Here is a 27,310-nt window from a genome sequence, read left to right as displayed (position 1 = left end):
CGTCCATGGACAGAACACAGAGATATCTACAGACTCTATCTGTACTCTCGGTACTGTTGTATACCCAATCATGATAGGGCTACTGTTCTTAACTTGGATCTAGCAGTACCGAAATCATCATCAAATTTAATAAAATAATAAAAACGAATCAACATTTTCGGCTGAACAACCGATGTGGATCGAAATAAGATCCATAACATAAAAAAATGGACCGGATATCAATGCTTCACACTAGGGCGAAATTTTGCTGTTTGGCTCGAATATACAGTCCCGACTCAGAACTCGAATTTGTTGTTAAAAATAAGAGCAAAATTATTTGATTATCCGAAGTCCCAAACAAACCTTCGGATATTGTATGGACCAAACCTTCGGATATTGTATGGACCAAAAATCGTTTCAGAATCCGAAGAATCATAACATTCATTCAGCTTTGCCTAGTAGGCCCAAAATAGGTACATTTACCCTATCCGAAAAATAAAACAGCGGCCGGTTGCTTTAGGTGTAGTAGTTCGAGTTGAACCACGCACCACGAGCGGAAAGAACCTTCGGTGCAGCTCTTTTTTTTCTATGTCGTGTAAATGTCTCTGTACAAGACTCGATGCACCGTGTGAGACGTCCTTTGACGGAGGTTGTCAAGACTCCTTCTAGAGAACCTTGGCTATCTCTCCCTCTCTCAAAAATGCAAATGAATTGGTTTAGCCTTTATCAAAGTTTCAACCACACAACTCATCTGGCACAGCGATACTTTGTAATATGGGGCAGTAGCGTGGTTCACGGATATATGAAAAAGACGAAAGTGTTCTATTTCGTTTGCATCAACCGGAATTTCAAAGTGCTATGACCCCAGAAGCTAGCCTTAAAATTTGAGCTCATTTGGTTAAGGTTTAGTTGCTCCAGTTTTGATCTGAAGTTAGTATGGAACTTGATTCAATTTAATATGGAGAATTGTAACTTTTTACATGTTCTTATAGAAAATTTCCCAAAACCCTATCAAATTTTCATATTCATAGGTTTCTTATAGGTTTTGATCCGGGGAACAACTTTGTAGAACATCGCAAAGTGCTAAGAATTGATCCTGGAAAGATACAGGATGTTTTTAGAGTTTACTTTTTTGGCAAAATTTCAAAATATGCTCATAAAATTAACCTGTATCTTTTCGGGATCATTTCCTAGCGCTTTGCGATGTTCTAAAAGTTGTTCCCGAATCAAAACCTATAAGAAAACTCTTACATGATAAAGTTTTATCGGGTTGAGGAAAACTTTCTAGAAGAAGAGTTAAAAAGTGAAAAATAAATCAATTAAATTTATTAAAATTCCATTCTAACTTCATATCAAAACTGGAGCAACTAAACCTTAACCAAATAAGCTAAAATTTTCAGGCTAGCTTTTTGGGTCATAGTACTTCAAAATTCCGGTTGATGCAAACGAAATTGAACACTTTTGTCTTTTTCATATATCCGTGAACCACGCTAATGGGGCAGTGCCACTTGAGTGTGCACCGTACTACATCGCAAGGCTACTCTATTCAAATCTACGACGATGACGAAGCTGATGATAACGACAACGCTTAAGGTTTAACCAACATTGGTTCCCCCCCACCAAACCTGTCGGAAGTGGTTGGTTGTTTGCTTCTCATTATGCAATTAGGTATACGTACAGTGCACCCGCCACATCATCATGATGTGCATGGAAAATCCCTTCGACGAATGCATTCCGTTCCGTTGGACTTTGTGTCAGTCTTTCAGCGTTTCAAATGGCGCTCGTTGACGTAACATTTATCTGCGATGTGAGTAAGGGACTCATCATGATCGCGCACGTTCACTCGTAATTATCACTAGCCACGTGTCTTACCCTTTCGGGGGGGAATATCGATACATCAAGTGATGTCTAGAATACTGGCCTTCCTAGTCGTTTTTTCTTATATTTTTTTTTGCTATTTTCATTTTTTTTTTTATAAAAAAAATTTCTAGTGGACAAAAAATCCGCAGCGTTTTGTACGGTATGTCTTCCTCCCCTATAGATTCTGTGAAATGTGATCCGTTCACAGAATCCTCTCTGTGGTTAATGCAACGCAGTAAGCCTGGCCGCTTTAATGGCTGTAATACAGCTCCGGGATGCTCGAAAGTGAGCTTGACAAGAAAGAACATTAGGGCGTAATCTTCCCACGTTCTTCCCGGATGCTTTCTTCGGACTGGCTGCGCTTGTGATTAGATTATTTTACTTAATTACTCTCAACCTCTTCTTCTGAAAATTATTGGATTTTTTTAATTAGTTTTTTAGGTTTTTGTTTTATGAAAAATTGGAAATTTCTGTTGCCACTCTGATTCAGATAGATTTAGTTCTGCTTCCCCTATCACAACATGACTAAATCCACTTAGGCCGATGCAAATATTTAAAAAAGTTTTTGTCCCTCGGCCCTGGCCGAGGTCGGGGGGGGGGGGCAAAAAAATAAAAAAAATATAAAAATTTAAATAACAAGCCATAATCTTCACATTTAAATGAAAAAAGTGTTTTAAAATGCATTTTACATTAGTTCAGTTGTTTGGCAATCATTAGTTTTCAAAAAATATAAGATCTGTCAAAAACAAAAATTGTATCGAAAAAAAAAGATTTTGCATCGAAAATTTTCAAAAAATCTTAAGATTTTTAATAAACCCAAACATGCTAAAAATGAATTTAAACGCAGGAGAATGTATTTTAATTTGATTTCAGCTGGTTGCACTTGAATTTTCATTGAAATTTTGAAATTTATTGTAAAAATATTTTTTTTGCCCCCCGATTTTTCGGGCCAATTTTGAAGGAGGGGGGGGGGGGGGGTTGACAAAAACTTTTAAAAATATTTGTACCAGCCAAATTATTAAATTATTAAATTATTAAATTATTAAATTATCAAATTATTAAATTATTAAATTATTAAATTATTAAGTTATTAAATTATTAAATTATTAAATTATTTAAGTATGAAATTATGAAATTATTGAATTATTAAATTTTAAAATTATTTTTAGTTTAGAAAAATTAAGAGAAGAAAATAATAGAAATTTCATGTTTCGATTTTCAGGAGTAAAATTTTGGCAAGAGTTATCGAGTACAAAATCGCTAGATTTAAAATTTTTTTAAACAACGTTTTTTTAATGTAACAACAACTCCTAGTAATGTTTTAGAAATGGCGAAAAAGGTTCCACTTGGTGCAGGTGGGATTTGAATCCACAACTGATCAACGGTACTGATCCAAATCCAAAATCCAAAATTTCTGTATTATTCTTTTTTTTTTTGTTTAAAAAAAATGAGTCATTATGTTCCTCTCTTCTATGTTTGTCGCGAATTTCTTTTTTTCATGTGGCGCGGATTTCACGCGTATTGGGTTTTAAGTTGGCGCGAGTCTGGTGCGGATTTTTTTATTTTATTTTCCGTAACAATCCTGAAGCTGAGATGTGGACTACCATTCAACAGCTGATAAATTAAAATTTGGGAACCAAGTTTGCTTAAGGAATCGAGTAAATCTACTGAAGAAAAAAAGTTACAAAATAACCTTCGATTGGGGATAGTAGGAGGAGGGAGGTTGAAAAACTTTTGTTCTACGAAAAACCTTACTTCTCTTGATTTATGTTTTTCTTTTCACATTTTAAATATTGTTATTTGCATTTATCTTGTTTATTTTATGTTTATTTTTGATAGTATTTGGCTTATCCTACCACCTCCTATAATTATTTTTCGCCTTGTTAGTTTTTTCATGTGTTTACAGTAACTTGTTAAATTTCGTGATATGACAAAAATGCGTGCATACATGATTTAACATAAAATATAGGAAATGTTAGTGAAAACACACAGACAAAGTTGACCCCAGAAAAATACATTTTAATAAACATTGGAAAGGTCACATTATTTTTTTTTTAACTTGAAGGGTTCTTCTTTCCAATAATTTTTAAAGATCAAAACTTGGTTGAAAATTGGATTTCTGGCGGAGTTTTAGATCGAAATGGTTGGGCTGTTTGGGATTAAGAAACAAATCGTTTTTTTAGGTACTTGACAAAGTTGTATTAATCAAATGAATCCATACAAACGATAATATTTCTAAATTTATGAGAACTACTAGGTAGTGCTCAAAACAATAGTGGAAAATTTATGTTTATGTTTCACATGTCCTAAAATGAACTCCTTGACAAACCACACTGACCACAACTCCATAAAAGTGCTTTTTTCAATTACTTCTTTCCGCTTTTTGAACAAAAATAGCGGAAAACCACACGCGAACGTTCAAACCTCAAGCCCATATATTGTGCCTCATGGTGTATAATCAGGGATGGTAACAAGCTGCTTGAGTTAAACTGAGGGTTTCAATACCGAATTGTTTTTTTTCCAAACTAGTTGCCGTTATCGTTCCTCAAGTGCGGTTAGTTGGTTGATGTTTATGAGTTTAGAATACTAAAATAAATAACAGGTTCAATTACTGCTCGAGCAACTTCAGGGCAGTTTGTGAAAAGCAACTGCTCTCAGAGAGCACATAAAATCTTGATGGAATTTTTGGTTCAAAAATACTCCATTCCTTCGATGTTGTGGAAAAGTACTCTTCGAAGCCAACCAGTTCCAGCTAAGACTGGTCGAAAACGCAAATAAACTGCACACAAAACAGAGATAAACACAAGAAGAACGGAAAAGCTCACACATACACACCTGTTGGTACTATGACCTTCAAAGCTCCTGGCCCCCTTGGTAAACACAAAGAGTGGCCGTTAGCGTGGTTCACGTTTCTATGAAAAAGACAAAAGTTGTTATTTTGTCTTGCATCAACCGGAATTTCGTTCTTTTATGTCCCCAGAAGCACTCCTGAAAATTTGAGCCCATTTGGTAAGGTCTAGGAGCTCCAGTTTTAATTTGAAATTTATATGGGATTTTGATTTATTTTCCATGGGAAACTATCTTTTTTTACATTGTATTAGGAATTTTTTTTTATAAATCGATGAAATGACTTGATTCTTATAGTAGGAGATAGGTTTTGAACTGGGGAACAACTTTGTAGAACATACCAACATGCTAGGAAGTGACCCTTTAAAGATACAGATACAGATAAGTTTCACCCCACACAGTAAAGCCCCTTCAAAAGCCACCATCTAAAAGTATCTGTATCTTTAAAGGGTCACTTCCTAGCATGTTGGTATGTTCTACAAAGTTGTTCCCCAGTTCAAAACCTATCTCCTACTATAAGAATCAAGTCATTTCATCGATTTATAAAAAAAAATCCTAATACAATGTAAAAAAAGATAGATTCCCATGGAAAATAAATCAAAATCCCATATAAATTTCAAATTAAAACTGGAGCTCCTAGACCTTACCAAATGGGCTCAAATTTTCAGGAGTGCTTCTGGGGACATAAAAGAACAAAATTCCGGTTGATGCAAGACAAAATAACAACTTTTGTCTTTTTCATAGAAACGTGAACCACGCTAGTGGCCGTGTTTTATCATTTCAGTCGTCGTAATATCATTGTTGTTGTTTTGGTCAAGTGGTCCGCGACGCCGCGCCAAATGCATATACTCTGGACAGTGGTGGTCACGTGCTGCGTCCTACTGTGTGCAAATTTTGAACTTGTTTTGTTGTTTTAGCAGTGGTTGTTGTTGTTGTTTTCCGCTGGACATGTGTGCCGTTTTCCACGAATGTGTTGTCCAGTGTGTGGTGGTCCGTGTCCTTGAATAGTGTAATGAGCATTTTCTGGATGGATGAATTTTGGCCTTTTGATTAATATTCGTAAAATACGTAACTTAAAATGATTCCACAGAAATTAAATTCAGAGAAGTGCTGAATTCATAAGTTAACTCACCATCTTACTAATACATTTAACGAATCCCAAAAATGGTCCTGCGTTGTAGCTTTCTACGAAGCATGCCAAACGAAATGTAATCCAGAATTGAGGTCAGGCCTTGTAATAGCAATACAAAGGTAAAGTCCTTCGAAAACAAAGAATCAGGTGCCTTCAAAATGTCGCATGCTCACCATTTTGACGAATGAAACCATAAATTGACTTAAAAAATGTTTTTTAGACTACCAAAATGAATTCCAATCTCTCGACACATTTTGCAAATTTGGGACCGTAAGTGAGTCAGTCAAACCGGAAAGGCAGACGGCGTCAGCTGACCAAATCGGTCGCGATTGCCTGCCGATTGGCGATGGCCTAATAACTGCAGTAGAGCTCAGAACTCTAGTGTAAGAGACCATCATGGAAAAGGCGCCGACGAAAAAGGAGCATTGCTTATTGCGCACAAATATATGCTTCTGATTGGCACGACCTCGTTTGGTTTTCGATGTCGCGTGGTGTGCCCTGGTGGTTTGGATGTGTTGAGCTTTATTACAGCCGGAATCGCAAGGTGGTCCTGATTATTTAAGTGTTTGTTTTTTGTGATTAAGGGGTTGCATACCTGTAAATCGGATAAAATGTCAAGAGTCAAAAGACACACTTGACCTCTTTTAAATTTGTGTACAGGCCATTAAATTCTACATTTTCAACTGTCAATAAATCTTATTTGAAGACATTTGGTTGTATACAGTCCATTCGTTAAACATAACTAAGCTTGAGTTTCGTTGGTTTCATAGTTTGAAGTAATTATTTTGTAAAAAATATGTACTCCTAGAGAGAACCAAAGTTTGTTCACATCTGTAAGAAAAAAGTGTTCCGAAAATAACAATTTACTGTCGGTCAATACATCAAACGAAAGATCTCAAGAAAAGCTTTCTCATGAAGGTAAAAGCAAATCTTTATGTCCAATTATCGATTTTTCATGATTTTTTGAACGTTGGCCGATCTGTAAACTGTTCCGAATATGAGGGATGACTGTAATTGCTGGGATATGGCCAGTGTTGGGATTCGAGTGAAGTTGTTGTCTTTTTTTCCCCTCGCCGCGAGCGTTCGCGAGCGCGTCGTGCTAGCCATTCGTTCCAAGATAGTAATATGTTTATCAGGTTCAGTGTTGGTATTATCGAGGCTCTCGCGAGAAAATTTTCTCTCTCTCGAGTTCTCGCCGCGAGTCTCGAGCTGCCGAGAGAAACTCACCTATTGCCCGTGCTCTCCTCCGCTCGCGAACGGGCTTTCTCGCGAGCCAGAATTGCCCGTTCGCGAGAAGTTGAACGTGTTAGATTCGAACAAAAAACAACACAGCGATTGAAGTTACACTTCTATACCATCGCCTGGTTCGTATTCATAAGCCTGATACACAAATTGCTAGCTTGGGACGAACGTCTAGCACGAGGCGCTCGCGAGCGCTCGCGGCGAGAGCGAGAACGCGAACGAAAATGCGAGCGCGAGCGAGAAGAGAAAAGTACTACAAGTTCTCTCCCTCGTTCGCGAGCGAGAAATGCTTTCCTTCTTCTCGCTCGAATTCCAACAATGATCAGGTTTATGAATGCGAACGACACGATTATTAAGAGGTGTAACTTCAATAGTTGTGTTTTTTTTCCGTTACCAACTGATTTTACTTCTCGCTCGCGAGCGGAGGAGAGAACGGCCAATTGGCGAGTTACCCTCGGCAGCTCGGGACTCGCGGAGAGAACTCGAGAGAAAGAGAAATTTTTCTCGCGAGAGTATGAGAATGACAACACTGGATATGGCTTTTTACAGTTTGCAGTTTGGTTCAAAATTTGGTTGAAGACTCGTTTAGCCATTTTTTATTGATTTTTGATCGTTCAACCGGTCCCGTGTTCATGACATAGGCCGATCTTAAAAAAATGTTTTTCGTTACATTTTTTTGTTTTTTTTTTTTTTTTTGTAACAGAATTTTAAAATTGGGGTTTATTATGCACCCATGATATGTCATGAGGGTCTTCACCCCCAATTTTTCAGTCAATTTGGTCCATCTTATCTCGAGATATCGTGGCACTCGGTGTTTCAAGAAAAACGCTTAGAAATTTTGACAGTTCGCTTTACGTATGGTAAAATTTCAAAATTAATCCGTCTGTTACTCACTTCAATCATGAAACTTTCAGGAATGAATGGAAATCATATTTTCAGTATATTTTATAATTTTCCTGGATTATGAATTTTTTAGATTTTTTACATATGTGTAACCCCTTAAGGTAGAGCTCAGGGTGGGGCCAACCAGTCGGTAAAATGAAGGCAATTTGCTAAAAACCTCAAAAAACAAGAAGGTTGAAATTTCAAAACATAATAACTTTGCATAATTTTCAAATTAATTATACTCAATTCTTCAAATTTGGGGATCTTTTAACCATTTCAACTTTTTTCAGCTATTATTAATCCTAATTATTGGATGATTTGATTTACATGGCATGATATTTGACGACAATTTCACCGTCTATTTAGGCTGAAAAGATGATTTTGAACTTGTTTTGATTAAGTTCAGGAAATAGAAAATACAAAGTTATTTGAAACAAAAAAAAAATCAATCAAAATTTCAAAAATTTCGACTAGCGTTGAGGCAATCTGATTCAATTTGCCGCTTAAAAATAAAAAAAATAATGGAATTGAAAAAAATCGTGACTTTTGTCAATATTTCTTTAGGCTGGTACAAATATTTTTGAAAGTTTTTGTCATCCCCCTTCAAAATTGGCCCGAAAAATCAGGGGGCAAAAAAAATATGTTTACAATAAACTTCAAAATTTCAATGAAAAATCAAGTGTAACCAACTGAAATCAAATTAAAATACATTCTCCTGCGTTTAAAATCATTTTTAGCATGTTTGGGGTTATTAAAAAAATTTAAGATTTTTTGAAAATTTTCGATGCAAAATCTTTTTTTTCGATACAATTTTTGTTTTTGTCAGATCTTAGATTTTTTGAAAACTAATGATTGCAAAACAACTGAACTAGTGTAAAATGCATTTTAAAACACTTCTTTCATTTAAATGTGAAGACTATGGCTTGTTATTTAAATTTTTATATTTTTTTATTTTTTTGCCCCCCCCCTTGACCTCGGCCAGGGCCGAGGGACAAAAACTTTTTTAAATATTTGCATCGGCCTTATTTTATTTCGGACGATTTCAATATTTTTTAAAATTTTGTTTTTTTTTTCAATAAATAATTTTCAATTGAAGATTAATCCTTGAAATAAAAAAAATTACTAAATTTATTTTTTATCGGTACACTGCCGTTCTACGCATAATTGTCCCATGTCAGTTTTGGTCGATTTTGATTTTATGACATTTTTAAGTTTAGTTTGATATGTACTTTAAGAAAAACACATAAAATCTGGTACTTTGTTCGGAAACTCATAAAAAACAACACCAAGTCTGTTTGTCCCATCGTTAAACTTCTACGCATAATTGTCCCACCAAGTATTTTCTTACACGGAATCATTAGTTTTACTAAACATTATGTCTTGTTTACCTTTTGTAAAGCAAGAGAATCACAAATAAAGGTGATAAACTGCTAACTGGGGTGATTAGGGACACATAGGACGAATAGGAACCCACTGGACAATTATGCGTAGAAACACAGAAATCGGTCGAAAAATTTCAATCGCGTTTTTCTCAGTTGCACTTTTTTGAACATGGGACAATTATGCGTAGAACGGCACTACAGACCTTCAAAGTTTGGCATTTTTTCGAAAACTTTCTCGAAGAAGAGTTAAAAAGTTGAAAATAAATAAATTAAATTTATTGAAATTTCTTTATAACTTCAGATTAAGAGTGGAACAACTAAACATTAACAAAATGCGCTCAAAATTTCAGGCTAGCTTCTGCGGTTATAATGCTACAAAATTTCGGTCGAGGCGTTCGAAATTGAACACTTTTGTCTTTTTCATATATCCGTGAGCCACGCTAAGACATTTTTGAAAAAAAAAGTATTTTTGCGCCGTTCATCCCATTTAAAATTAAAGGGCGGAGCGCCAGCTCCTGTTACGTACAATCAAGCTCATATTTGGGATTTGGGCTCAGTATGCCCACCGGAACAAACCCCTGAATGCCCGCCAAAAAGTCATTTTTGTAACATCCTAATGTATAGGTCATCGCTGAAATTTTCAAGTTATCGCCTATTTAGTGAAAAAGTAGTTTTTTGCCGTTTTCGTCATTTTCACATTTTTGCGCGTGGCTCGTCGAAAAACACAGTTTTTGTTTTTAAAAAAAATCGTATATCAGAAAAATGAAAACATAATTTCACCCTTTTTTTGATATGTTATGTAAAAATTCCCGAGGAATCAGGTAAAATTATTTTCAGACATAGGCACCAGCATTTTAAGTTTTCATACGACCTTTTCAAATGTTAAGCTAGATTTTTGAAACTTCACCTTTTTGCGTCTAAGACAGCTAAAATCGGATTGAATGGCGCGGAGATTGATTTTTTGAAAAAAGTGGTTTTTGCGAAAAATGACGAAACTGGCCATTTTCCGAACCACCCTAACACGGCGTAGGTCACCCTAATGGCCAAACAAAAAAAAATACGGGTCTAATTAATTTGGCCAAGGAACCCCCAGAAAAAAAATCGATCGGAGAACTTTTTTTTTCGAATCATCTTGTTTTCGTGGGGAATTGCTGAAAGATAGATTACATTTTTGCCAAATTTTGGTTATTCATTTTTTAGATTGAAACATTTTATCAATATAATGTTGGGTACACATTTTTGTGTAGATTTGATTTTGTTAATAATCTTTATATATTTGATATTAGTTTGCTATTGTAATGCCATTGTATTTCATATTTGAAGATGAATGTTTTGAATTCATTATCCTCAGAAACTAAATAAATAAATTTCTTAAAGCGTGAAGAATAACTTATTTTAGACTTATTCCAAAACAATCATACTCCCATGGCAACATTAGTCATGTACAGCAAATTCTGCTCGAGACACTCGCAAGAAGAACTGTGTCACGAGCCAGATCGTAAACATTGTAGCTCTGCTGCTCACGCACAACCCAGACCGTCATCCCACGAGAGCTGTGTGTCGTGTTGAGTATTGTGCTAGTTTAGATTCACTCTGATGCCGAAGAACCTACGTCCGAGCGACGACGACACGATTCACTCAAGCGAGCTTCAAGCTGACCCACTTTTTAACAATTCACCACTAGCAAAACTGTGGTCTCCCCCCACCTCGTCGTCTTCCACCTTTCCTCAGGGGGGAGTTGTAATAGAATCTACAACAACTATCCGCTAAGGAAAAAGAAAAAAAAAACACAGAAGTGTCTGTTGAGTCTTGTTCGGTTTTTTCTTCCACCTTCTTTACCCGTTTCCGAAGGTTCGCCTTTGCTAAATAACAGATAAATCAGCCTCTTCCTCTTGGCGAGCTTTGCGTTGGTCCTCCTCCCCCATTCAAGCCCACCACCCACAGAACATATGATTACACTAGCACTACACAAATACCACCCTAAATCACTTTCCCCCCTTTCGTTCTTTTTTGTGGGCTTTGGGTGTGTGTGTCCTCAAGTTTGGTGGTGTGCTGATCTGCGCAGAAAGGGCTCGCTCCGCGACTCACAAACACCACCCAAATAAAAATACCAACTAGAATGTGTGCTGTGTTGTTGGTTTTCGCCGGTTCGTAACTTCTCGTAACGGGCGCTCAATTCATGCAAAATACGGGAATAGTAGGATGAGTTAGTAACCAGACTGAGGAAGCGTTTGATTAATACCATTTTAAATTATTTATACCAAACGTAGTCGTGTTATCAACAACAATAACAATAAAATTACAAGCGTTTGCGTTTGTATTCTTGTTCCGATTGAAATGTCCATCCGCGACATGTCAAAGTGAGGGTGTGTTTACTATTACGCGCGCACACTTACACACACACACACTCACACTCAAACACGTGACAGAAATTCAGCGGTTTTATATAACTGCGCTTTCTCGCGGCGCGGCGGTGTTGCGGAACATTCCGACACAAGCGGCAATACCTACTACAAAAGTAGGCTGAAGAATTCACCACACATGAAAAGAGAGCAAAGAGGAATTCCCTCGCCGGTTTCGCGGTTGTTCTCGGACGGTTGCTTTGATTGTGTGAGTTGATGACCGGCCGTCTCCTTCTGTTTGACACCTGTAGAGCAGGCTGACGGGGGCGCGTCGCTGCGAAATATGAGAGAGAGAGAGAGGAGAGGGGGGTGTGTGTCGGAGAGAAGGTAAAGTGCACTCTGCAAAAGTGACACCTTTTGCTTTCTCTGCTGCTCTGTTGGTTGAGTGTATTTCTTGCAACGATACTCGGAGTGTGTTTGATTTTCCTGAAGTAAACACACATTCACGATGAGTTGGCGTTAAATGGTAAAAGTGCATAATAAAAATCTAAGTACTAGGGATTTGAAGACACGTTAGTAATAAAAAAACGTTACTTAATCCACCTTTAGGTGGTTGGTGCCTTCCTCATATTCATAAAGTCAATACATTCAGTAAAAATAGCAACATTCCCCCTTAACATGTTTAACAAATCAACTTTATTACTCATTTCTTTTGATATGGTTCGCAGACCATCAATATTTCTGGCTCATCGGCAAGGTCTGATAAAAATACCTATCCAACGATAGTTCGCATGGAAGATTCAGACAATATTTTTATCACAATATCTGAAATCAAACCTCTAAAAGTGTATAAATAACACTTAAGTGCCAATAACTTTTAATAGGGTTGTCAGATCCTTGATGTTTTAGGCTCATTTGAAAGGTCTTTCGATTATCTAACTAACGATGGGTCGCATGATAGACCCGGACATCATTTTTACTGAAATATCTGAGATCCGGCCTCCAAAAAGTGTATAAATAACACTTAAGTGCCAATAACTTTTGATAGGATTGTCAGATCCTTGATGTTTAGGCTCATTTGAAAGGTCTTTCGATTATCTAACTAACGATGGGTCGCATGATAGACCCGGACATCATTTTTACTGAAATATCTGAGATCCGGCCTCCAAAAAGTGTATAAATAACACTTAAGTGCCAATAACTTTTGATAGGATTGTCAGATCCTTGATGTTTAGGCTCATTTGAAAGGTCTTTCGATTATCTAACTAACGATGGGTCGCATGATGGACCCGGACATCATTTTCATTGAAATATCTGAGATCCGGCCTCCAAAAAGTGTATAAATAACACTTAAGTGCTAATAACTTTTAATAGGGTTGTCAGATCCTTGATGTTTTAGGCTCATTTGAAAGGTCTTTCGATTATCTAACTAACGATGGGTCGCATGATAGACCCGGACATCATTTTTACTGAAATATCTGAGATCCGGCCTCCAAAAAGTGTATAAATAACACTTAAGTGCTAATAACTTTTGATAGGATTGTCAGATCCTTGATGTTTTAGGCTCATTTGAAAGGTCTTTCGATTATCTAACTAACGATGGGTCGCATGATAGACCCGGACATTATTTTTACTGAAATATCTGAGATCCGGCCTCCAAAAAGTGTATAAATAACACTTAAGTGCCAATAACTTTTAATAGGGTTGTCAGATCCTTGATGTTTTAGGCTCATTTGAAAGGTATTTCGATTATTTAACTAACGATGGGTCGCATGATAGACCCGGACATCATTTTTACTGAAATATCTGAGATCCGGCCTCCAAAAAGTGTATAAATAACACTTAAGTGTCAATAACTGTTGATAGGATTGTCAGATCCTTGATGTTTTAGGCTCATTTGAAAGGTCTTTCGATTATCTAACTAACGATGGGTCGCATGATGGACCCGGACATCATTGTCATTGAAATATCTGAGATCCGGCCTCCAAAAAGTGTATAAATAACACTTAAGTGCTAATAACTTTTGATAGGATTGTCAGATCCTTGATGTTTTAAGCTCATTGGAAAGGTCTTTTTAATACCTTTCTGAAAATGTATAACATGACAGGGTTTCTTACAAAAACCACCCTTTTACAATCTTCCGGACATACGCCAAAATCGTTTTTAGCATAACTTTTGAAGTACTTTACTAAACTTCATAATTTACAATAGGGACTTATGGGACCCCAAGACGAATCGAATGAGACCAAAACGGTCCAAATCGGTTAAGCCAGTGCTGAGATAATCGAGTGCATATTTTTTGGTGCACAGACCCACATCCCTACACACACACACACACACACACACACACACACACACATACATTTGCTCAGAATTTGATTCTGAGTCGATAGGTATACGTGAAGGTGGGTCTACGAGGTCAAATTAAGAAGTTCATTTTTCGAGTGATTTTATAGCCTTTCCTCAGAAAGGTGAGAAAGGCAAAAATCATAAATATTTAGTATCTACAGGTTTCTCTGAAAATATTAAAACCTTTACAATGTTTCATACAAAAAGATGAAATTTTTAAACTTGAAACTAAAATCACACCATTCTTGAAAATAGCCTTTTATCAAAATTGCTGTTCAAAAGAGCCGCTCTTTTAAATGAGAGCAGTTCTCTAGGATTTCAGTCATTCCATTTTTTTTTTGTATTTTTTAATCCGACTGAAACTTTTTTGGTGCCTTCGGTATGTCCAAAGAAGCCATTTTGCATCATAAATTCTCCATATAATTTTCCATACAAATTTGGCAGCTGTCCATACAAAAATGATGTATGAAAATTCAAAAATCTGTATCTTTTGGAGGAATTTTTTGATCGATTTGGTGTCTTGGGCAAAGTTGTAGGTATGGATATGGACTACACTGAAAAAAAATGATGCACGGTAAATTTTTTTTGGTTATTTTTATTTAACTTTTTGTCACTAAAACTTGATTTGAAAAATAACACTATTTTTTTTTTATATGTTTTAGAGGACATCAAATGTCAACTTTTCAAAAATTTCCAGGTTGTGCAAAAAATCTTTGACCGAGTTATGAATTTTTTAATCAATACTGATTTTTTTCAAAAATCGAAATATTGCTAGTAAAAATTTTTCAACTTCATTTTTCGATGTAAAATCAAATTGCAATCAAAAAGTACTTGAGTGAAATTTTGATAAAGTGCACCGTTTTCAAGTTAAATCCATTTTTAGGTGACTTTTTTGAAAATAGTCGCAGTTTTTCATTTTTTTAAATTAGTGCACATGTTTGCCCACTTTAAAAAAAATATTTTTGAAAAGCTGAGAAAGTTCTATATATTTTGCATTTTTGAACTTTGTTAATACGACCCTTAGTTGCTGAGATATTGCCATGCAAGTGTTTAAAAACAGGAAAATTGATGTTTTCTAAGTCTCACCCTAACAGCCCACTATTTTCTAATGTCAATATCTCAGCAACTAATGGTCCGATTTTCAATGTTAATATATGAAACAATTGTGAAATTTTCCGATCTTTTCGCAAAAAATATTTTAAAAATTTTTAAACCAAGACAAACATTTCAAAAGGGCGTAATATTGAATTTTTGGCCCTTTTAAAATGTTAGTCTTGATTTAAAAAATTTGAATGTATTTTTTTCGAAAAGATCGGAAAATTTTACGAATGTTTCATATTTTAACATTGTAAATCGGACTATTAGTTGGGGACCATCTATAAACCACGTGGACACTTTTTTGGAAATCTCGAACCCCCCCCCCCCCTCGTGGACAATCGCCATACCCCCCTCTCCCCCCTAAAGTGTCCACGTGGTTTATGGATGGTCCCTTGCTGTGATATCGACATTAGAAAATGGTGGATTGTTTGGGTGAGACTTAGAAAACATCAATTTTCCTGATTTTAAACACTTGCATGGCAATATCTCAGCAACTAAGGGTCGTATCAACAAAGTTCAAAAAAGCAAAATATAGAGAATTTTCTCAGCTCTTCAAAAATATTTTTTTAAAAAGTGGGCAAACATGTGCACTAATTTAAAAAAATTAAAAACTGCGAATATTTTCAAAAAAGTCACCTAAAATAGATTTAACTTGAAAACGGTGCACTTTATCAAAATTTCACTAAAGTACTTTTTGATTGCAAATTTGATTTTACATCGAAAAATAAAGTTGAAACATTTTTACGACCAATATTTCGATTTTTTGAAAAAAATCAGTATTGATTAAAAAATTCATAATTCGGTCAAAGATTTTTTGCACAACTTGGAAATTTCTGAAAAGTTGGCATTTGATGTCCTCTACAACATATCGAAAAATAAAAAAAAAAATAAAAACATTGTTTTTTTTTTGCAAATCAAGTATTAGTGACAAAAAGTTAAATAAAAAATCACGAAAAAAAATTTTACCGTGTATCATATTTTTTTCAGTGTAGTCTTTATCCATACCTAAAACTTTGCCGAAGACACCAAATTGAACAAAAAATTCCTCCAAAAGATACAGATTTTTGAATTTTCATACATCATTTTTGTATGGACAGCTGCCAAATTTGTATGGAAAATTATATGGAGAATTCATGATGCAAAATGGCTTTTTTGGGCATACCGAAAGCACCAAAAAAGTTTCAGTCGGATTAAAAAATACAAAAATCAAAAATTCCAAAAAAAAAAACCGATTTCGTGGAGAATTGCTCGTATAGAAAAAAACATCTTTGTAACTGTATCATAACTGTAACACAGTACTAATGTTGTCCCTTTCTATCTCTTTGTTTCAGTAAAACTATGCGAAGACGACAAAGTGAGCATAGACGACTTCAAACTACTCAAAGTGCTGGGCACCGGTGGTAAGACCCGACGTGTTTTAGATTCAAACCTGCATCCTTCTCATCCTTACCTCTTTTTTATCTTCTTCTAGCATACGGCAAGGTCTTCCTGGTGCGCAAGATCGGCGGCGTCGACGACAACAAGCTGTACGCGATGAAGGTGCTGAAAAAGTCCACCATTTGCCAGAAGAAGAAAACGGCCGAGCACACCAAAACCGAGCGGCAGGTTCGTGTACCCCATCTTGGGCTCCGAAATTTTCAAAGTCTGTTTACAACGTAGTTCTATTTTTATTAAAGGTCCTCGAGTCGATCGAGCGCTCGCCGTTCCTGGTGACGATGCACTACGCCTTCCAGACGGACTCCAAGCTGCACATCATCCTGGACTACGTGAGCGGGGGCGAACTGTTTACGCATCTGTACAACAAGGAGCACTTTACCGAGGACGAGGTCCGGATCTACATCGCCGAGATCATTGTAGCGCTCGAGCAGCTGCACAAGGTTAGTCGTGGTTTCGGAATGCGTGGGTTTTGTGATGGCTGACTTGGTTTTTCTTTTTTGCAGTTGGGCATCATCTACCGGGACATCAAGCTGGAGAACATCCTGATCGACGCGAACGGCCACATCGTGCTGACCGACTTTGGGCTGTCCCGCGAGTTGGTGTTTGAGAACGAACGGGCGCACAGCTTTTGCGGCACGATCGAGTACATGGCGCCGGAGATTGTCAAGTCGAACCAAAACGGACACGACGCGTCCGTCGACTGGTGGTCCGTGGGAGTGCTCACGTTCGAACTGCTCACCGGCAGTTCTCCGTTCAGCTCGGAGGAACCGGCCACGCAGACGGAGATTTCCAAAAAGATCACCAACACCGAGGCGGTCATTCCGGAGCATCTTTCCCGCGAGGCGAAAGACTTCATCCGGAAGCTGCTGGTCAAGGACCCCCGGCGGAGACTGGGTGGTGGCACCGCGGACGCGTCCGAGCTCAAGTCCCACTCGTTCTTCAAGAGCATCAACTGGCGCCAGCTCGCGGAGAAGAAGATTGCCGCCCCGTTCAAACCGGTCATCGAGGACGAGCTGGACACGAACAACTTTAGTGACGAATTTACCCGCCAAACGCCCGTCGACTCACCCGCGTCCGCGCCACCCAACTCGGAGCGACTGTTTCGAGGTAGGTTCATTTTGGTGGATGGACAAATTTTTGTCAGTTTATTGACCTGTAACAACGTTTCCGTTTCAGGATATTCATACGTTTCATCCAGCTTACTATCGAGTAAAGTCGTCGATAGAAACAAATACATGAGGCACAAGAATACTCGGCCCCAGGAGGCGTCCATCCGGCGGCACACCAGCAAGGTAAGTGGAAAAAAATGTACAACACTACAAAATTTATTAAAATTTCATCAAAATAAAAATAAAAACCCCACGTCCACCTCAAATTTTCACACCAAATCATGTCCGCTCGGTGGCTGCCCACTGTTACTGCCGGCAGCCGCCGAAGGCGCTCGCGATCGCGACCTGGCACCCCGACTCCGGCTTCGGCTCTGCCCCCCGGTCGCCGCCCCCCGTCGTCTGGCCCGTCGGCGACCGTGTACCGACTGTTGGCGTGGCCGGACGGCCGACGGAAGCACCTCGGTGGTAATGATGGTGGACCCCCCAATGGCACCGCGCATCATTGGCGGCATAATGTGCCACTGCCGAGCGGGTGGCGGGATTGGGGGTGGCTTCAGCTCCTGGTTCCGACAGACGGGACAGGTGGTTTTGTCCACGAGCCAGCGGTCGATGCACGGTTCGTGGAAGGCGTGTGCACAGGAGAGGTATTTTGCCGTCTGGTCGTCCTGCAGCAGCGGGTCCATGCAGATGGGGCAATTTCTGGGAGTGAGGGAGAGGTTTTGGGTAAGGTTTTGGGAATGTATTCTGGAGGTTACCGAATCGAACCATCGGAGGAAGGTTTTGGTTTTTCGGATGTAGATGCCATTTGCGGTCGAAATCAATCGAAAGGTTGGTTTTTTGGCAGTTGTTGTCGAAACAGGGAAGGAGTTGTGGAAACGTATGGCCAGCCTACTGTGGTGCAATATAAGCTCCTTCTTTTTGACCCTTCGATTGTGCACAGAGAGTGGATTCGTTAATAATTATTAAAATTAAAATATTTTAATTCCGCTACTTCGAATTTAAATGCTGGCTTATTCGGACGTATTCGAATTAAAAAGCACTCAAACGTCAAAACCGTTTCCTAAACCAATCATTGAGTTTTTAGTACCTCTTGATGAACTAAACTATCATGAACTAAATTTTTCATCGCCATTCAAGTGGCATTACCACACTCTGTGGCATTACTCTGTTTCCACTAATTATAAATTGGATACAAGCAGGGTAATAAAAATATCAAATTATCAGCTCTCAACTCGATTATCAAGCCTGATAATCATGCCCTAAATATAGCAAATCTTCTTTCGTCATTGATACTTTTTATATATTTTATTAAATATTTAAAATTTTCAGAAAAAAATATTTTTTTCAAGAGAATTTTAAAATTTTATTTTTTTTTTGATTTCTGATTTTTTTCAATTTCATGAATTTTTTAAAAATTTGGGATTTTTTTGAAATTTTAAATTTTTGTTTGGAATTTGCAAAATTTTTGCAATTTTTTAAAATTTGTGTAACTTTTGCAATTTTAAAAAATTTGCGAAATTTTTGCGATTTTTTAAAAACTATTTTTTTGCGATCTTATTTTTTTTAAATTTTTGTAATTTTTTATTTAAAAAAAATTAAATTTTTGAAAATTTTATAATTTTTGAAACTTACAGGGTTGTTACGTACGGCGCGGATCGCGTGGATGGCGTGTTTCGCGCGGATTTGGCGCAGATTTGCTGACTAATTTTGCTTAGGCGCGGATTTCGCGCGGATGTGAAATTTGGTTAATATTTAAAATAATTGAGAGAGATATAATTAGTAATATCAGAGAATCAGGGATTTTTTTTAATTTGCTTCTATTTCTTTTACTGAAACAAAATTGAGTTTTCTTCCGAAAATGTTGAAAATAAAAATCTTCATGAAGAGATTATTTTTTAAATGTATTGATGAGGATTTCTTAAACAAATTTATTACTACACTCAACTTATTTTTACCGGCTTTGAATATTTGTAATATCTTTTGAGTTTTGAGTATCGTTCTTTTAACCTTATTTATTGTTTATTTTATAAAGCATTTCAATCTTGTGAATCATTTTTCAAACTTTTCTCGAAGTTTTATACCAGGATGTAAGAAAAATGATTATTGGGGCTTGTGTCTGTGCTGTGCCGTACTGTTTTGCGGATGCTGACTCTTCGCCGTTGAATTGTAGTAAAACCCACCCAAAAGAAAGATTTGTTTTTTCTAGATTTCTTGGGGAAAAAAATAAAAGATCAAAAAATTCAAAAATGAAAGCTACAATATTCATAACTCGAAGATTCAGAAATTAAAAATATTTTTGATTTTTATAGTCTTTTTTACTAAAAATTTAAAAATTAGAATACAAATATTCAAATATACGAAATTTTAGAAATTTATAATTAAAAAAAATAATTCAAAACTAGAAAAATTTTGGAATTCAAAATTCAAACATTAATTTGTTTCAGATTTAATTTAGGAATTTAAAAATATAAAGAGTCAAAAATGATAAATTATAAAAATTAAAAATTTAAAGAGTCAAAAATGATAAATTATAAAAATTAAAAATTAAAAGCGATCAAGAGAACAAAAAATAAAACATTCTCAAATTCTTAAATTCTTGAATTCTTGAATTCTTGAATTCTTAAATTCTTAAATTCTTAAATTCTTGAATTCTTAAATTCTTAAATTCTTAAATTCTTAAATTCTTAAATTCTTAAATTCTTAAATTCTTAAATTCTTAAATTCTTAAATTCTTAAATTCTTAAATTCTTAAATTCTTAAATTCTTAAATTCTTAAATTCTTAAATTCTTAAATTCTTAAATTCTTAAATTCTTAAATTCTTAAATTCTTAAATTCTTAAATTCTTAAATTCTTAAATTCTTAAATTCTTAAATTCTTAAATTCTTAAATTCTTAAATTCTTAAATTCTTAAATTCTTAAATTCTTAAATTCTTAAATTCTTAAATTCTCAAATTCTTAAATTCTTAAATTCTTAAATTCTTAAATTCTTAAATTCTTAAATTCTTAAATTCTTAAATTCTTAAATTCTTAAATTCTTAAATTTTAAATTCTTAAATTCTTAAATTCTTAAATTCTTAAATTCTTAAATTCTTAAATTCTTAAATTCTTAAATTCTTAAATTCTTAAATTCTTAAATTCTTAAATTCTTAAATTCTTAAATTCTTAAATTCTTAAATTCTTAAATTCTTAAATTCTTAAATTCTTAGATTCTTAGATTCTTAAATTCTTAAATTCTTAAATTCTTAAATTCTTAAATTCTTAAATTTTTAAATTTTTAAATTCTTAAATTCTTAAATTCTTAAATTCTCAAATTCTTAAATTCTTAAATTCTTAAACTCTTAAATTCTTAAATTCTTAAATTTTTAAATTCTTAAATTCTTAATAAAATAATACAAATTTGGTGGTTAAATTTTTATGAGTGACTCTTTGGCGAGAATCATCAAGTACGAACTGTGTTTAAATTTTCAAATCCTTAGATTTATGAATTTTTAAGATTTTCAAATGTATACATTTTATGATCATTTTCATTCCATAAATTTTTGTTTTTTTTTTATTTTTCATATTTATTTTTCAAAATGTTTTAATTCATATTTAAAATTTCTCTTTTTGCCCAAATTTTGGTTATGGCTTTTCCCTCTGGTTGACTTCATACTAGCAAAAATAAATTTGTCCATAAAATTTTCGGCGTTTCAAGATTCTGCGTTCTGAGATTCGGCCTTATGCGGCTATTCTTGATATAAAATTGCATTTGTTGAATACAATTTTATTTAATCGTTAGTGATTGTTGTGTTCCTTTTGATGGATCGCTTGATTTTTTTGCAATGACGAACATTTTTTTTTTTTGATTCATAAAAAATAAACTCTCCTGTATGTTAGTCGCGAAATTATTTTTGTTAATATGGCGCGGATTGGGTTTTGGTACGACGCGGATTTGGCGCGGATTTTTTTTCGACTTTTCCGTAACAACCCGGAACTTATAATTTTTTGAAATTTTTAATATTTTTATTCTCTTTGATATTCTTAAAAATTTTGATATTTCTAAAATCTTAAAAATTTTCAAAATTTTTAAAATAAAAAAAAAATTTATTTTAATTTTTTGCAATTTTTAAATTTTTGCATGGCAATATTTCAGCAACTAAGAGTTGTATCAACAAAGTTCAAAAGTGCAAAATATAGAGAATCTTCTCAGTTTTTCAAAAATATTTTTTTTCAAAGGTGGGCAAACATGTGCACTTATTTAAAAAAATGAAAAACTTCGACTATTTTTAAAAAAGTTACTTAAAAATCAAAATTTCACTAAAGTACTTTTTGATTGCAAATTTGATTTTACATCGAAAAATGAAGTTGAAAACTTTTTGCGACTAATTTTTCGATTTTTTGGAAAAATCAGTATTGATTCAAAAATTCATAACTCGCTCAAAGATTTTTTGCACAGCCTGGAAATTTCTGAAAAGTTGGCATTTGATGTCCTCTAAAACATATCAAAGAATAAAAAAAATAAAAATTGTGTTTTTTTGCAAATCAAGTTTTAGTGACAAAAAGTAAAATAAAAAATCACAAAAAAAATTTACCTGGTATCATTTTTTTCAGTGTAGCCCGTATCCATACCTACAACTTTGCCGAAGACACCAAATCGATTAAAAAATTCCTTCAAAAGATACAGATTTTTGAATTTTCATACACCATTTATTGTATGGACAGTGCAAATTTGGATGGAAAATTATATAGACAAACTAATGATGCAAAATGGCTTCTTTGGGCATACCGAAGGCACCAAAAAAGTTTCAGTCGGATTAAAAAATACAAAAATTAAAATTGAAGAAGATAGACCGATTTCGTAGAGTATTTCTCTACTGCAAAAAAAGATTGAGGTAGGCGTTGCGATGCTCATGCAACCAAGGAAGCTAATGGTTGCCAGAAATTGCTTGTTTATAAATACTGTAGCATTCTTTTTATAGTTGACGAATCTTTTCGCACTCTTCGGCAAAGTTGTTTCTTGGTACACAAGCAATAAGCCCCCAATTTTTTTTTTGTTTTTTTTTAATGCAAAAATCGTTGAGGGGATCAAAACTGGCAAAACCCAAAAAGCAATGATTTAACTGTGGGATTAAGCCTTTAGTCCCGCCCGTGTGGATCAATCGGACCGCGCACTGGACTCACAATCCAGAGGTTGCTGGTTCGAATCCCGCGGTATCCGGCGCCGTCGCTCCGTGCCGTACTCAAACACTTAGGAGTACAGGGCGGCGAAGTCCTTGTAGTTAAAAGGAAGACACTAGTGGTTGGTACTAGCAATGGTGGCCGCCGACAGCTATAAAGTCAACTTCGTTTATTATGCCCTTACCCACAGGAATCTCCCATTTTGTTGCATCGTAGTATATTTTATTTTTTTTTATTTCCATTGCAGAGCTCTCCGTTCTTCAAAAAGTACGAACTAACGTCGGACCGTGCCATCGGCGATGGACTGTACTCGACGTGTCTCAAGTGCCGCCGGTTGTCCTCGTCGTCGTCATCCTCTTCCAGCAGTTCAAATGGCCACCACAGCAGCAGCAGTAGTAGTAGCAGTTACTACGCAGTCAAGATCGTGTTCAACCACGCCGAAACGGCAACGCTGATGCGGCAAGAGGTGGAAGCGCTGAAGGCGTGCCAGGGCCAGGCGAACGTGGTCAAGTTTGTGGAGGTTCTGAAGGATTCGCACCACATCTATCTGGTGCTGGAACTGCTGAACGGGGGCGAGCTGCTCCGGCGGATAAACCAAACGCGGAGCTTTACCGAAAGTCAGGCGCGGCATTACTTCCGACAGATGGCGGAAGCGGTCTCGTGGATGCACCAGCGTGGTTACGCCCACTGTGATCTCAAGCCGGAGAATATGCTGTTTGATGGTCCGAGCTCGGAGCATTTGAAGGTGATTGACTTTGGCTTTGCGAAGAGCATAGAGAACAACAACTGCCTGCCGCCGGCTGGAACTATTGGGTACGCAGCGCCGGAAGTGTTCGAGGGCCGATCGTACGCGCTGGAATCCAGCGACCTGTGGTCACTCGGAGTGGTGCTGTACACGATGCTGTGCGGACAGGCGCCGTTCACGCCGCGGCAATTCTTCGGTCACTCGAATCTGGCGTCGTCCGCGAAGCAGATGGAAATCATCATGAGCAAGATCCAGCGAGGTTCGTTCGACCTGGAATCGTCGACGTGGGTGTGCGTCAGTGAAGAGGCCAAAGACTTGGTGCGGCGTCTGCTGTCGGTGGACCCGGACCGGCGGATAACGATGGAGCAGCTGCTCGTGCACGACTGGCTAGATCTGAGTCGAACGGCCGGAGTGAGACGACAGTTGAAGCTGGTTTACGCCCAGCAAACGCTGCGCCAGCTCGAAGCCAACGTCCAGAACACGTACGAGGCATTTAAGCGATCCGAGGACGATGGTTTCCGACTGCGAGAAGTCCGACGACCCAGCACGGCCAGCCAACGGCGCACAAACGGCACCGCCAAGTCGAAAAAGTCCACCGAAAGTCAGTACAGCAGCTCGATGGAGGAGAGCACCTCGAGCGGAATCGGCCGCAGCAAGTCTAGCAAGAGCAGCTCCATCTCGGCGGATGGCGCCCAGCAGCGAACCATCAGCGTGTCGACCAACAACTCCGAGGAGGTGGTGGTGATTGACGAAGAAGGTGACGACAGTGACCCCTGTGTTGAGGACAAACCTGCTACTGCTAGCACTGCCGAAAGCAACAACAACGACGTCAAACGGCAGGAGGCGGAAGCAGTGGAGGAAGAGGAGGAGGAGGAGGAAGAGGAAGACGAAGTGGACGAATTTCTGGTGGACCAAATCCTGAATGACGTTGAGGATGTCGTCGAGGAACAGCAGCAGCAGCAGCAAGAACAGGAACAGGAAGCTCAGGTCAAGCCAATTGACGACGAAGACGACGCCGAGCGGAGACGAAGCGCGTCGTGCGGTAGCGAAACGAGCAGCAGTACGGTTCCGTTAGCGGCAGTGGAACCGGAAGTGGAGCCAGAAGTCGAAGAAGAAGAGGAAGAGGGCGAAGACGAGCCAGAACCAGTGGAACGGCAGCAGCAGCAGCCAAACGACTCGATCGACCTGGACGACAGCTTCGAGCACAACATTTCGTCCTGTTCGGACGAATCGCTTGTGGCCGGACTGCGCGCCTCCATCGACGCCGAGCTGACCGAGATCGGTTTCGAGGACTTTTTCATCTTCCGCGGGTTCGACGAGACGGAGCTGGAACCGATCCCGGCGCTGCCAACCCTCGCGACCGCCACCAAGACCACCCTCAACTTTACCATCAGCAAGCTGCGGAAACGAAAGGTGGACGCCGCCCTGGTGCTGGAGGTGCCGCTGCGGAAGCCCAAACGGATGCGACCGGCGGTCAACTACGTGTACTAGAGTTTTTGGTTCTCGTACTTTTTCCCCTTCTTTTTTCTACTCTTACTATTATCACGCTTGGATATTTATGCGCAACACAAACTCACATTTATTTGCTACGATCTTTACTTGTAACATCTTTTTCCCAACCCTTTAATTTTAAAACCATCTCGGTACTCTCGACACATCTCTTGCAGCAAAGAGAGAGGGAGAGAGGGAGACGACTCTGGTAATAAGGTAAAAAACAAACAAACAAAACCGTTAAGTGCACTTATTAGACTTGTTATTATATACATAGTAGAACAACAACAGAGAGGACAGAGGCAGTGAGAGAGAGACACAAACCGGAAAATGCACCAATTGAACTATATTGATTACTACACTGGACAGTTAAACACACACACACACAACAGTAACAACAAAATAAACGTTAAACAACAAAAACAAAGCAATGCGTGCGCGCGCGCTGTGGTTGATCTCTTTACTCAAACGGTCAGAAGTGTAATTAGCAGGCAGCAAAAATGGTGGAACAAATCAAAGATCCGGTTTCCGACGAATGTCACATCATCGTTTCGCATTCGGCTTTTATTTATTTCATTATCGTTTTTTTAGTATTTTCGATGCATATGCGGGTGGGCATGATTTAGACTCAAGTTAGAGTAACTTAATCTTCCTAAAATATTGTTGAGAGACGGCGACGACATGATTTTCGCCCTTATTTATCGATAGTTCATAATTTTGAACTTATTAAAACAAATGATTTCCAACAAAATTTCACTATTTTATTGGTGTAGAAGTTTTTCGATCATCGACTTCAAAAATTTACCAAAAAAAATCAATTTCAATAAGTTGAAATTAAAAAATATTTTAGTTTTGACAGTATCCAAAATAACAATGGTTACGAGGACATTGGATAATCAAGTCTAGACTGTACCAAGTGACAAGGATAGTGGATTTAGAAAACGGGAATAGTTGACTGTTCCAATTTTTATATGGGGATAAGGGAAATTCTCCGTTGTATCCCCAAGCATGTTTCGCTTGAAAGTTTTTTAGAAGGCGAATCTTATTTCTAAAGTAGGTATTATTAGACTATGACAAACAAACTCCGAATGCAGGCAAACATAAAAACATCCAAACCGTCAAAAAGTGCGAGTTTTTTTTTTTGTATCTCTATCATAGTCTAATGTCTGCTTAAGAATAGATTGTCATAACCAGGGTTAGTAAATTTTCACGCTCTCATCTATCCGTCCCTCTTTTTCCAATCAAGAAAACTATGGTAAGGTAGGCATGGTAAGACATCAGCTTGAAAATTTGCTTAGCCTAGCCATAAAATTTTGAATCATTTTCAATCTATTGAGAAATTCGTCCCGAAAATTGGAAATAGATTTTATTTGTATTTTTCATATGGCTAAATTTTGGGGGGCAGCTGTCCAAAATTGTAGTTATTGCTGGGGAATATTCAGAAAAAAGTAGATACAAGAAAAAATGCCGATTTTACACAAAAAATAATAATTTCTAAAAGTTTGATTTTAACTGAAAATAGTTTTTCGATGTTTTTTTAATTGTGTAAATATTTTTTCACGCACGCTGAAAATATTTTTTTTCATGAAATTCAGACCATTTCCTATGATACACATTTTTTAAATTGCGCATTTCCCAATAACTTGAACTTCGCACTAAATTATTGCTATCGGTCGCACTAGAGAACGCTTCAGTTAAGGAGGTATTAGTCTGTGACAGACAAACAAACTCGCCCTTTTTTGACAGTTTGTCTGCATGTATTTGCAAAAACGTCAGGTTGCAAGCATTTTGCTTTGTTTGCGAGTTTGGCAAACTGTCAAACACGAAAAAGTACTAGTTGTTTGTTGGTCGTCATAGTCTAATATCTCCTTTACAGAGAAGACATCTCAAATCAAAAGTACCAATCGACGCACGCGAACTGCTTTTCTGGAGTTTTTTTAAAGGTCCTTAAAACAAAAAAATATTTTTTTGCTTTGGGGTGTTTTCAGTTCCCCTGACTCAAGGTGGTTCTAAAAACACCCAAAAAGCAAAAAAATGAAACTTTTGTTTATTGGACCTTTTTTTTTTTTAAAAAAAAACTCTTGTTTTGAACTATAGCAACTTGTCAAACTGGCTTGAAAAATTTAAAACATCATTAAAAGTTATCAAAGCAAGCCGAGGTTGCCCCTTGTTTTTAGCTGTCAAGTGCAATTTTAAAGTACGAAAGTCCAGTTTGGTGGAAACTGGGACTGGAAATGTAAAAAAAATACAACTG

General features: G+C 37.0%; 2 protein-coding genes across 3 annotated transcripts in view; one reads left to right on the top strand and one right to left on the bottom strand.

Moving 5' to 3' along the window:
* The window catches only part of LOC6044950 (ribosomal protein S6 kinase alpha-5), a 62,395-nt gene extending 36,912 nt beyond the window's left edge, over positions 1 to 25,483 (top strand). For both annotated transcript variants that reach the window (XM_038259331.1, XM_038259332.1), the window contains exons 3-8: positions 16,448 to 16,516; positions 16,588 to 16,721; positions 16,793 to 16,993; positions 17,057 to 17,660; positions 17,730 to 17,845; positions 23,068 to 25,483. In XM_038259331.1, the coding sequence (XP_038115259.1) occupies positions 16,448 to 16,516; positions 16,588 to 16,721; positions 16,793 to 16,993; positions 17,057 to 17,660; positions 17,730 to 17,845; positions 23,068 to 25,056 (3,113 nt within the window). In that variant the 3' untranslated portion in view covers positions 25,057 to 25,483. The remainder of the gene's footprint in view (positions 1 to 16,447; positions 16,517 to 16,587; positions 16,722 to 16,792; positions 16,994 to 17,056; positions 17,661 to 17,729; positions 17,846 to 23,067) is intronic.
* LOC119768703 (RING finger protein 150-like) lies at positions 17,921 to 18,544 on the bottom strand. The gene is made up of 2 exons (XM_038259333.1): positions 18,418 to 18,544; positions 17,921 to 18,361 (listed from the first exon to the last, which is right to left on the bottom strand). The coding sequence occupies exons 1-2, from the start codon at positions 18,465 to 18,467 to the stop codon at positions 17,932 to 17,934; spliced, it is 480 nt and encodes a 159-aa protein (XP_038115261.1). The 5' UTR covers positions 18,468 to 18,544; the 3' UTR covers positions 17,921 to 17,931.
* Positions 25,484 to 27,310: the final 1,827 nt, after the last annotated feature.

This window comes from Culex quinquefasciatus, chromosome 3 (assembly GCF_015732765.1).
Source record: "Culex quinquefasciatus strain JHB chromosome 3, VPISU_Cqui_1.0_pri_paternal, whole genome shotgun sequence".
Lineage (NCBI taxonomy): Eukaryota > Metazoa > Arthropoda > Insecta > Diptera > Culicidae > Culex > Culex quinquefasciatus.
The sequence above is the reverse complement of the archived record's forward strand: the minus strand, read 5'-3'. Positions and strand labels throughout refer to the sequence as shown.